The sequence below is a fragment of the Chaetodon trifascialis genome, chromosome 7, assembly GCF_039877785.1.
Source record: "Chaetodon trifascialis isolate fChaTrf1 chromosome 7, fChaTrf1.hap1, whole genome shotgun sequence".
NCBI lineage: Eukaryota > Metazoa > Chordata > Actinopteri > Chaetodontiformes > Chaetodontidae > Chaetodon > Chaetodon trifascialis.
The window spans coordinates 29,140,892-29,153,496 of NC_092062.1; the positions used below are offsets into that span (position 1 = coordinate 29,140,892).

The 12,605-nt window shown below is 48.0% G+C and overlaps 1 protein-coding gene across 1 annotated transcript in view; it reads left to right on the forward strand.

Moving 5' to 3' along the window:
- bbs9 (Bardet-Biedl syndrome 9) overlaps positions 1-4,857 on the forward strand; it is a 128,241-nt gene extending 123,384 nt beyond the window's left edge. Inside the window, exon 22 of the mRNA XM_070965548.1 lies at positions 4,428-4,857. Within this exon, the coding sequence (XP_070821649.1) occupies positions 4,428-4,780 (353 nt within the window). The 3' untranslated portion in view covers positions 4,781-4,857. The remainder of the gene's footprint in view (positions 1-4,427) is intronic.
- Positions 4,858-12,605: the final 7,748 nt, after the last annotated feature.

The window sequence follows — 12,605 nt, forward strand, 5'->3', positions numbered from 1 at the left end:
TTTGTCGCTGTGGTTTTTGTTTTCGTTTGGCGTGGAACAAACAAGTGTTGCCCTCTAAACTCCAGTGAAAGATGAAGAGCTTTGATATGTTGAGAGCAGAGAAACAGCCAGGAGGAAGACTCAGGTGATTAAAAACATGTGGGGGGGGTCATCATTAACTCCTTCATTATGTGACAGAAAGCACTCATACATGAACTTCTCCGTGACGGTTGGGTGAGCAGCACGTTGACTTCAAAGTCAGCTCAGCTCCCAGCTTTTTTCCAGCCTCACGTTCACACTGGGAGCTGCCCAGTACACCCACAGCCTTCTGCCGGAGGAACCGGGCAGCTTCCCTGCAGCTGCTGGGTGTTCACGGAGCGTTACTCATTCACTTTTCCCGTCCGCAGCCGACCGGAGGATTTGAACTGGCAACCGCAAACCAAGCCTGAGTAACATACATACACAAACTCTGATGCCATGACAGAAAGAAATCATATATCATCAGCTGAGGTGAAGATCCCACAATGCACTAATAAAGCTTCTCTGTTCAGATGAAAATGTCCTGAAATGAATGTGGAAACATGGAAACCCAGAGTAAAGCTGAGGCGGCTAACAGACCACGCGGCTGATCGTGTCATTAGGCTCGCCAGCCTGCACAAATGGGCTCATTTGCCAGATTTTTTTTCTCGGCGCTGAAAAGTTGTTCCTGAAAATGAAACACCTCCTCTGTAATTTGGGGGAATAATATTATAATAGATTTGTTCCCTCGAGGACTGTTGAGTGAAGTCAATGATGTGCAACGTCAGGAACTACATTACCCATGTTTTCCTGTCGGGCTGATCCCGAACAGACGCGGCCGCAGCGGATTCGCGTGGGATTCGAGCGGCTGCAGACCGACCCTGACGAGAAGCACCAGGCGTTTCCAGGTAGCTCCGGTCCCAGGCGAGCGGGGCTTAACGTCACTTCGTTCCCGGCCGCTCTGAGCGACGTGGAGCGGCGGCCTCTGCTCTGTTTAGTCTACAGACTTCCACTCTGTTAGTTTGTTGAAGTAGCAGACTGACAAGATGTGACCTGACCCCTCTGGATTTCCACACAGGAGGGAAGCTGCCATCTTGTCTTACAACGTCAATGTTTATCGACCCCTTGCTACCGCTCCCTCGAGGACCCTGCTCTCACACACTCTTTTATTTCCTGCTGAGGAAAAAAAGAAAACCAGGGAGGAGACGCAGCTTCTCTGGGAGCTGGAAAACGGTCTCGACATCCAAGCGCAGGGAAAGTTTTCTCCAATCTGCTCGTTCTGTTTTTCTAGCAGCAGATCCTTCATGAGAACGTCCGTATTGTTCCCATCATGCCTCATGTTCTCCACGACTTCCTGCTCATCAGCATCTTTGTAAGAAGCGCCACTCCAAGAAACTCAGCACAGAGCGAGCAGCAGAGAGCGGCCGTCAGCTCTTCTTTAATTAACGTTTGAGGAACAGATAACTGAAAAGCACTCGACAACACTGAAGCTCATTAGAAGACGCCTGTGAAGACGCCTGTGAAGACGCCTGTGAAGACGCCTGTGAAGACGCCTGTGAAGGAACTGTCCGTTCAGCACCACAAACTACAACACGAGCAAAAAAAAAACAGCAATTACACGTTTGTCTTTTTTCACCGGGTTGTGTTTGAATGGAGGACAGAGAGCGGCGCCTCGTTCAGTGTGTGAAACTCACGTCGACAGAGCTCATTTATTGGCTGACAAGTAACAAGAAAGTGCTGAAGACATGTTTGAGGTCACTCAGAAACGCTGTCGCATGATGTAAAATATGAAACATCTTACAGAGCAGTCACACTCAGTTATCATTAGCACTTTACGAGCGACACAACTCGTTATTTCTGCCTAAAAACAAAGATCCTGATTGAAGATTCCTCCTCGTTTCTTCACAGCAGAACAGAGAGGTTAAAGGTCGACACTCCTGATGCTGTAACCGTGTGAGGATTTGAGATATCTGAGATCTGCCTTCACACAAACACAGTGGAGGTGGATTTCATTTCATTTAAGGTTCAAAATCTGGACAAGTAAAAGCAAAAATAAACTGAGCACGTATGCGTGTGTTTTGGGTGAAGTGACCCTTTAACAGGCGACGTTATCAAGGCTTCTTCTCACAGCTGGTTTTATGTAATAATCCCAAAAATAAAAGTCGGATAAAGCCTCAGACAGAGGCAGGAGTCACAGTTCAGCGTATCTGTGCCGTGAAAACAAACCACAGAGACGAGGACAGTGCCTGCTCTTTAGAGCCTCACCTTGATTTTTCTTTTCTCTTTTTCTGCCTCAAAGCTGCCTGAATCTGTCTCTTTGTACTTAATGCTCATCTTCTCAAACAACAGTCTTATTTTAGGGTCCGTTTAGTCGCTGTTCTGGAGCTTCAGGTCATAACAAAAACTCAGCTGATGAACGCTGCATGACGTGGTTAGAGCTCCAGAACAGCTGCAGGAGGTGAGATTATTTTTTTAAAGAACTGTATTTATTAGAACATAACCAGTCAAACTGTACTGCACATAAATCCATCAGATCAGACCGTGAGAACATGACATCGTCTATATGCAATAAAAGGCCGATATGAGCCTCCACAGATCAGTCCACACATGAAGAGCGCACAGTCACTGACGGAGCAGCTAAAACACGAGCGAGGCGCTCCAGAAGTTTGGGAATTTAGGCATCAAGAGATGAAGAGTCTGAGCACTTCATCTGGTCTCAGTTCTGGTTTTTAGTTCTGTGTGTTAATTAATTACACACACACACACACACACACACACACACACACGGTCTCCTGGTATCTGTTGGCTCAGCTGCTGAGGAGTGATGTGTGGAGAGAGGGGCTTTTTTTGGTGTGTGTGTGTGTGTGTGTGTGTGTGTGTGTGTGTGTAGTGGTGACCAGACAGTTAGTGTCCAGTCTGGATTAGACTGTCGCTACAGGATTAACACACTCTCACACAGTAATGAAGCACACACACACTTCAGAAGGCAGAGACTTGTACTTACCTTGGGTTTTCCACACACACACATGCACACACACACGCACACACATGCGCTCTGCTTGTTTTTTACTGCGTAGATGCAGACACTCCCTCGGCCGGCGCTGCTTTCATGTCGCAGTAAAAGCTCTGAGGCCGCTGATTATTTGCATGTCAATGTGTAAATTTGCACTTTTTGCACCATCTGCGGTCGCCGTCAGTGTGTGTGTGTGTGTGTGTGTGTGCGCGCGCTTGTGTGCGCGCTTGTAAACTGTTTGCTCTCACTTGTTCTGCATGAGCAGATACAAGTTGTGTGTGTTGTGTTGTGTTGTTGTGTTGTCATACTGCGTACCTTCCTCTTCTGTTTGCTGTCACAGCTTTGAGGTCATGTGGTTGTTTGGAGTTATTTACTCCCGGTCGGGCGTGTTGGCAACAGGTCGGCACACAAGAGCCCGCAGGCGGGAAAACACAATTCATTTAATGAGCCTCCTCACTCAGCGTCCATTAAAGCGTCTGTTAAAGTGTGAAACCTCCAGAGGAGCTGCAGACCTCGAGCGCAGCTCGTACATGTCGCTCATGTTATAATGGTCGCCCATGTTTGTTTTGACTTTCCGTCCTGTGTGAGCAGACTAAACAAAGGAAATCAAATGACAGCTTGCGCTAAACTGCGTGCTTCAAATATGCAGTCATTAAGGTCCACTTCCACAGCGTGTCCAGCCCTCGCTCAACGCAGGGACACGGACTGTCTTACATGTCAGCTCATTTCAGGTGTGTTTGGTCAGACGTTCACAACGATGTCGAAACGTCACCGGAAAAACCAAAAATTCAGGCCTTTTCAGGGAGTTACAGTTACAGTGAGGACAGTTAATGGCACAGGTCTGCATGCCACACACACACACACACACACACACACACACACACACACTCAACCTGAGTGTGTGTAGACGATGAGCCGTCTGATTAGAGCTCCTCTCTGGAGTCTGCAAACACACACACACACATACACACACACACACACACACACACACACTGTTACTGAGCGCTCTGCAGTCTCCACGTACATGCAGACACTGAGCTACAGGCTACACACACACACACACACACACACACACACACACACACACAGTGAGATACCAGTCTCCAGTCTCTAAGCCCTCTCCGTTCTCATGGAGATAAGAAGTGCGTCTCATTGTTGGCAGACAGCGGTCCTGTTATCATCTTATCAGACAGCCAGTCCAATCTGGAGGAGGCGGGGCTGCAGAGTGTGTGTGTGTGTGTGTGTGTTTGACGGGGGGTGGAGGTGGGGGGGTACTTTGGTTAAGTGGGGGCCCTTTGTCATGGAACAGGTGCTGTTGTCACTCAGTTTGTCTTGATGCTAAAGACTGTGAGCGCTGTTTGAATCAGTGTGTTCAGAGCTGTGAGCATTAACGGCCTCCTTCTCTCTCCTCATTCAGACAAGAAGGAGGTGTCCAGGGAGACGTCAGAGGCCTCCGTGAAGGAGGAAGCGGAAGGTGCCGAGGAGCCCGTCAAGGAGGCGAAGAAGGAGAAGAAGGAGTCGTCCAAGGAGAAGAAGAAGGAGTCGAGCAAAGAGGCCAAAGAGGCCAAAGAGCCCAAGGAGGAGGCGAAGAAGGAGTCCAAGAAGGACTCCTCCTCCTCCTCTTCCAAGGAGAAGAAGGAGAAGAAGGAGAAGGACAAAGACAAGGAAGGGAAGGAGGCCAGCAAGGAGTCAGGAGACAAGAAAGTGTCCAGGAAGTCGTCTGTAAAAGTGAAAGAGAAGAAGAAGGAGCCGGAGCCCGGAGAGGGCTGATGGGAGCGGCGCTGTGAGCTCCTGTGATATGACGGCAGAAACACACATAAACAAAACACACACACACACACACACACACACACACACACACACACACACACACACAACGTACACATGTATATACAGAGTCCATGTAAACACACACACACACACACACACACTCATTCAAGGCCATACGTGTCAGTAAGCAGTTTCCTCTCAGACGCATATTTACATCATCTAGTAACAGTTGATTCACACACACACACACACACACACACACACACACACACACACACACACACACACACACACACACACACACTCTTCCTGTGTCTCTGGGCTGCTGCAGCTAAACCACACCACATCCAGTAGTTTTGGTGTGTGTGTGTGTGTGTGTGTGTGTGTGTGTGTGTGTGTGTGTGTGTGTGTGTGTGTGTGTGTGTGTGTGTGTGTGTGTGTGTGTGCTGGGCAGCCGTGGTCTGAGCCGAGGAGGAAGACGAAATCCTCCTCCTCCTCTTCTCCTCAGACATTTCGCTGACTCTCCCTCCTCCTCCTCCTCCTCTTCCTCTTCGTCTAGCCTCAGCAGCAGATGAACCCACAGCCCTGCGCCTCCCTAATCCCAGTCAGGCCCCAAACCACCCCCCCGCCCACGCGCGCTTCTGGATGTGACGTCGGACCCGCCCTCTCGGCCTCTCGCCCCCTCGCGTGGCGCCGGGCCTCGCGGAGCCTCCCCCGCCTCACCGCTAAGAATAAACGGCACGCTGCGTCCAGCGGCCCCGCCGCTTCCGGGTAAATCGAGGCCACATCCTACAGCCGCCGCCGGCACCACCTCCGCCCCCTCTGACCTCTACCAGGCGGGTTTGTTTTGTACATCTGGGACACCCAAGGACGCGCGGCTGCTGGTGGACACAGAGCCGGTCCTGCGGGGTCGAACCTGAGACTGTTTTTGTCCGCTGGAAACCAGCAGGGCGTTTCTGGAAAAAGCAGGGTGGCGAGACGAGCCGCAGAGCCGCGCTAACACCCGAGGCTTTTTCTGCTCATCTTCAACACCACGATGAAGAGGAGGCGCTCCAGGGCCGCGTGTCGTCGCTAACACGCCGTTTGAAACGCTGCCGTAAGACGAGCTTTACCGATGCCGGAGGAAGACGAGAGGCGGCCACTGAACAAAGGTGTCGGGTCTAGAACGAACCGCTCAAGGGACTAAATGAGGGGACGGACCAGGTGACTCAAACAGGTGTTCTTCCTGTCCTCGTGTCCAGCTGTGCAGGTTTGCAGGTTTTGTGGACTTTCTGATGAAGATCTCAATATTCTCAGTAACAAACGAAGTAGTTTTGATGTTTTGGCCTGTTTCAGTGCAATCCCACTCTTTGCTTTGAGACGTCCTCCCAGCTCAGGTGAGTCCATGTCCGTCTGCACAGTCGAGGGAAGCGCGAATCCCCAAACATCAAGAGCTGTTTGAGTGTCTTCATCCAGGTTTTACTTCTATGAGTGTTGGAGTGTGAAATGTGCACTTCTGTCTCGTGTCCCATCAGGTTTACAGAATCCTTTGCAATCATTTGAGGAGTTTTCTTCCGTCAAACTGAACAAAATGACGCGTCGCTGTCGGACGCTTTTAAAGATTTGGACCCTGCTGATGTTGAAGATGTTGAACTACGAGCTTGAAAAATGCTTTTCTTTGGTAACACCTCATCTTCCAGGTAAATATTGGGCTAATTTTGGGGTAATTTCAAAGAAATATCGAGTGTGTTACTCACTCATTATCACCTACTCACCGTGAAATCTGCAGACCTGCGAAATGAAGTGTTACCTTTTCTTTGTCTCTGCACACACACACACACACGCATGCACACACACACGCACACACTCCCATTTAATGTAGGAGCTTTGAGCTGAACCTGTGCCAGACTTGAAGCTTATAGACTTCAGCCATAGATGCTGTGCCAGCCGAGCAGACGACGGCTGTCTGTCCAGCTTCAGGCCGTCTGTCCGCCGGGAGGCTTTTTAAAAACTGGCCGTCGCTTCTCTCGTCAAAAACTTGATTTTTTTTAGGGTTTTTAATGTTAAATATTAGGAACTTGTAGAGCAGCTTAAGAAGCGTCAGCTCGGGAGGATTTGTAGAAAAGTGTGTGATGTTCCAGATGTTTCCCTGGACACCAGCTACATGTTAGCGTTGGAGAAAACTTCGTGTTTGTCACGTAGAGTAGGTTTTGCACTGTGTATTAGCTGTCCAGATGGACCAGACTTCTGCTGTGAGTCTGCTCTTATAGCCACAGTTCGTTCCAGGAGGAGACGCCTGAGGATGACCCCAAACCAAGGACACTGAGAATGAAATAAACCTCATTTATGAAACGTTTAGTAATAAAAGTAATCCACTGTAAGTAATCAAAGCCTTCATTTTGTTTATTGCAACACTGTAATTGTCCTGTTTGTCTGCTCTTGATGTTGCTTTCATCTGATTTATTCTTATTATTTAACAGCTGCCTGCGTCCGCCCCTTTAAGCTCCTCCTAGCCTGAAAGTTTCTTGATATAAATGAACTTTGAACGGTAAATTTCCCCTCAGAGCTCGGCGCTGGGACGTCTTCCTCTGAAGATGAAGCTGTAAGTATCAGATCTGTGACACATGTCGTGCTGCGGTGGTAAATTCTGAACCCGTAAAGTGAAAAGTCAGCGTGATGTGTACGGTCATGTGTTTCACCTGGACAGGAAGCTCTCCTTCGCTCCGTGACGTTGGCGAGCGAGCACGGAACACAGGAAGCTGTGAGTGTTAATATGATGTGCGTCTGTCTGCTTTTCTGACGAGGTGATGGCTGGAAGTCATCCGTATCCGGTCATCACGCGATAAGCGCTGCCCTTTGGCCTCCATGTTCTTGCCATTTCAGCACGTTTCTCTCTAACAAGCGTCTGAATTTCCGACTTTTCCACAGTGTCTCGAACACAGCCCCATTCTTACTCTTTCCTGCGCGTCGGACAGAGTGCGGGATTGAACCCAGCGCCTGTCGGGTTGCTGAGCAGAGTCGGAGTGACGGCTTTTGAACGGATTGTTCCTGTTCTTTGCTTTGGTCGGGGGCGAGATCAGCGGCAGATTGGGTAACGGCGCTGAGGCCGAGCCGCCGCTGTTTGATTTGGCAGCAGCTCTCGGTGTGTGTACACGCAGCCACGCCGCAGATACACTTACACTCCCACAAAAACACTCCTCTCTCAGTTTCTCTCTTTCTCAATCGCTCATATTTCCATTTCTCTCTGGGCTCGTAGCTGTTTTCATCGAGCCGTTCCTCTCTTCCTCTCATCTGTTCATCCTCTGCGTTTCCTTTCATTTCTGTATTTTCAAGTTTCACATCAGTCACTTTTTTACTCGTCCTCCATCTTTTTACTGACACCTCACAAAAACTCGCCCACTGTTTGCCATCTCTTTTTGAGGCTTTAAATCTTTCCTGTTTCTATTTTTTGTCTTTCTCTCCGTTTCCTCTCATCGCTCCATCACTTTTCTGTGCTCTAATTCTCTTCAAGTCTTCTTTCCCTCTTTACTTTTTCAGCAACTCTTTCTCAATCTCTCCATCCGTCCAACTATCGACCGTCGATTATCAGCCTCTCGTTGTTTTCTTTTTTATTTTTAACCCTCCCCTCCTCCACCCTCCTCCACCCTCATGAACGTTTTGCAGAGCTCAAGAATACCCCCTTTGTCCCGCAGAGAAACTGGTTGCAGCTTTAATTTCTTTGGCCTTATTTCCAATCAGAAAAAACGTCTTCATCCAAGCACCGCAAATTGTTGGTGACGTTGGAATTTTGTTTTGAATGTTAGTTCAACATAATAAACATCTCTGATTGGTCAAACACAAACTTTGTGTGTTACACAACCACCTTTTTTGGATGCCACAGTTTCCCCTTTGCTCTAAAACACAATGTTCAAATAATAAAGCTAAGAAATAAAGCCCACTCGGCCCGCTCTGATTGGTCGGCTCCGCTCAGCGCCGTCAGTGTTTTTGCAGCCAGCTTGAAATCACCAAGTATAGCTGAACTTCTACTCCAAATATCACAAATAAATAAATAAATATGTAAATTAGCCTCGGCCTCGCCGCCAGCAGGCCGCTAACGTCACAGCTTCACGCTGGCTGCTCATCAGCGTTACACAACATTTCCAAACAAACGAATTCCTGCAGTTTGAACATTTCTTCTTCACACACAGCGACGCTGTCACCTTCAGGGCACGTCAAGTAAATCCACACACAGCAGCAACACACGCACACACACTGCCGTGGGCTTCATACGACCACGATGCTAACGCTATCTGAGCTAGCACTGCAGTGCAGAGCATGAAAAACAGGCTGCCGCTTCCAAACTGCTACTGTCGTTATGTAGTCCTGCAAATATTAACTGCACAACATCGTAACATCAAGTTCGACAGGAAAAATAAACAGCAAAACAGCAAATAACATGACAAAACTTACAGTTTCTAAGTTTGAAATCAGCTCATAAACGTCCAGAATCGATCATCAATAAAACAGTCCGGACTGAAACGTACACACTCAGTTTTCCAGTTGTTTCTGTCACATTTTCATCAGAATCCACAGTTCATTTCTTCAGCTGGTGGGAGTCGATGAAGACTTTTTGTTGGTTCTTCAGCCAACAGTAAAGAAACTGAAGCGCGACGCTCGTATGTTCCTCATCTTTGTTACCAGAGCGAGGAAATAACGATTTAGTTGGTTTTAGTGGACTAACGGAAACTGGAGGAATCGCTCATGCATCATAATTCTCATTACACTGACAGCAATAATAAATCAACGTCCTGTTAGACTTTCAGAATAAAGCACGTTGAGAATTATTTCCTGTGACGGTCAGTTTGTTCAAAGCTTCTTCGTTAGTTTCAGCAAAATATTTATGGTTTGGGTGAAAACAGCTGCTTCCTGAAAACAATCAAACATGAATAACGATGTCACACAGGAATCAAACCTCAGCTTCCTGTTTGACCCCTCCATCCGTCCGTCCGTCCGTCCGTCCGTGCGTCCATCATCCGTCCATCCGTCCATCCGTCCATCCATCCATCCATCCATCCATCCATCCATCCATCCGCTCCACCACCACGCTCTGCAGACTTTCCTTCTCTTTGAAGTGCATCCGTCGTTGAGAGGCGTGCAGGTGCTTGAATCTAACAGATTACCTTTCGTGTCTGTTTTATCAACAGCCCTGATAGTGGATTTGGCTACCGGGCGTAGTTCTGGTGCCCAAACCTAACCAGACTTCACCACATGTTTATTATTGTAGCCATGATAAAACCAAACTATGACAGTTTCTCAACGCCGACCACATGTTTTCCTGCACGCCGTCGCTCGGCAGGCTTACACTGTGTTTGTCATGTCGGGTGTCAGTGGCAAACAAACCTGCTCTGACTCTGAGTTTGAGGACGTGGATCTGAAACATCTGGTCCCAGAGTGGCTGATGTTCCTCAGAGAAGTCTGAGTGAGGAGGAAGGAGAAAGGAGTCGCACGCGTCCGGACAGGCACTTTTGGAGATGTCTGTTTCTCTTCGGGCTTTTCTTTGTGTACGAGTCTCTCGTGCTGGTGGTGTTGAAACAAAGGTTATGTAATAAGCTTGTAAAACACAAAAAAAGGAAACAAAGCAGCTCTGGACAGTATGGGAACGCGTCTGAGTGCGGCCACATCCAGCAGACGTCTGAGGTCATTTCTCCTCCATCCCGCTGCTCCTTTCCTCCTCCTTCACCTCCTTTGTTCACTCCCTTTTCTCTTTCTTTTCACCGTCTTCTTCCTTTGCTCTCTGACTTTAAACACTTTTCCAGATCTTGTTTGTCGTCCCTCATTCTCGCCTCGGCCCCGTAAACCGGCCCTGATGCGAGGACCCGCCAAACATGGCTGCACACACCCAACTGTTAAAGGCATCAAACAACAATGCTTCCACAATCAAAGCGTAACCGGGCCGCCGCAGTTTGGACGGCGTGGAATAAAAGCGGGCTTTGGGCTCGGCGTGGCTTTCATTTCAGAGCCTCTCTGTGTCTCTCGGGGGTTTAAGGCGTAAACAAACTGGATCAGATAATTGCCGCATCATTTTACTCCCGCAGCAGATTTGAAGCATCAGCAGCGTTTCACCTCCGCCGAGGGGAACTTAAGTGGCTCGGATTTCTTTTTTGTGTGAACAATACTGATCCCGTGTTTTGATCCCAGAGGAAAATTACCAGAAATTATATTTAGTTTTTTGGCAGCGGAGCCACAAAATGTTTTTGTTTCCCGAAGTGACGTTAGAGGGTTTTATCTCTTCTGTTTGGAAAGACAGGAAATGTAGTTTAGATCATTTTCTCTCCTCCACCTGTAATGTGTGTTTCATGAGGAAACAGGTTTTTTTAGTTTATTTTTATCTGTCACGTAGACTGATTCAAAGTAAATATGTTCAATACTTCTGCCATCAGATCCTGTAAAATTCACGACTTGGCTGTTGAAGCCTGAAAAGTGGTGAAATGCTGCCTCCACCTTTGATACCTGGGTCTGTTGCAGCGTCACAGACAGTAAAACAGATTTCTGGTAAAAACAGACAAATGTGCTCTCAGAGTTCTCATTTTGTAAAAGCTTTAAATGGAAACTCTAAGCCAGAAAATCCTGAAATGTGCAACTCAGCTGGACTGAAAGCTGGATTATGTTCACACTCTGTTTACAGTTCCTGCTTTCTACATTATGAATATTTAAGGTTAAAGACTGTGAGCAGGCCGAGGAGCCTCTTATCCAGCTCACACAGCATCTGAATAAAAGCCAGGTTGATCTAAAAGAGAAGCGGTTATCAGACTGACCCCTTCACCTCCCGGCTAACGGATGGGTCCTCGGCTGTTTGCACCACCCTGTCAGCCTCCACCCTCCTGCCTCATCCCTGATCAGTCTCCATCACGTGTGCCATCCAGGAGGAGGATCTTCATCCCCTCACGCTCCCTCAGTCCCACCAGCATTTACAAACTTCCTGCAGAAATCACTTGACCGACGCCTCAGCACGAACAGATCAGTGTCAAAACCAAAAGTGTCCGACGTGGCAGTCCACGCTGAAGCAGGTGAGTTGAGATTTAAAGCGTGTTTGACCTTCAGGACCTCCTCAGCGAACATGTCTGCTGTGTTTCCTCTGAGCGGAGGAGGACGTCCACTGTGTGTCTGCTCATGTTCTGAACTCAGAGCAGGGAAAACCCTTCACGGCCGCACTTCCACTGCTTTTCTCTTTTTGAGCCCAAGTTTACAAAGTCAATTATGTGCTGAGTGAGTTTCATGACCTCTGGGCCCTTGAAACCTGGAAGAAATCAGACCTTGTGCAGATACGAGGCTTCTGTCTGACAACGGCGATACACGCCAAGAGATTAACTCGTAGTCCGACTTCCCTGTGAGAAGCTTGTAAAACCAGGAGAGTATGGAGCGTGATAGATCCCAGACCTCCCCCGCTGGTTCTGCTGCTCTCTGACAAAAAACTCCTCCTCCCCCCGAAAAAGCCACGAAAAACTCTCTGTAACACACACGGCATCAAAACCTCAACGTGTTTCCAGGGTGTTTGTCTGCTGTGAAAAAGCACATAAATAGTTCATAAAAAGCTCCATAAAGCTCTGAAATATCTGCAGTTTATGTTCTTACAAGGACGTAAAAAATGCAAACAATTACAGTCACAATTAGTGCTTTTATTGTGTAGTTCCACCCTTTGTGCTGCTGCCCGTCTGATTCAGGACAGGAAGTGTCAATCAATCAGCCTCCAGACACGCTGACACTCAGCAGGTATCACCAACACGTCGGATCATTTTACAGAATTCTGGTTTTTAATTGATAATTTTGAGCCAAATTTTTCACAAAATGAACAAAATCAGTCTTTTAA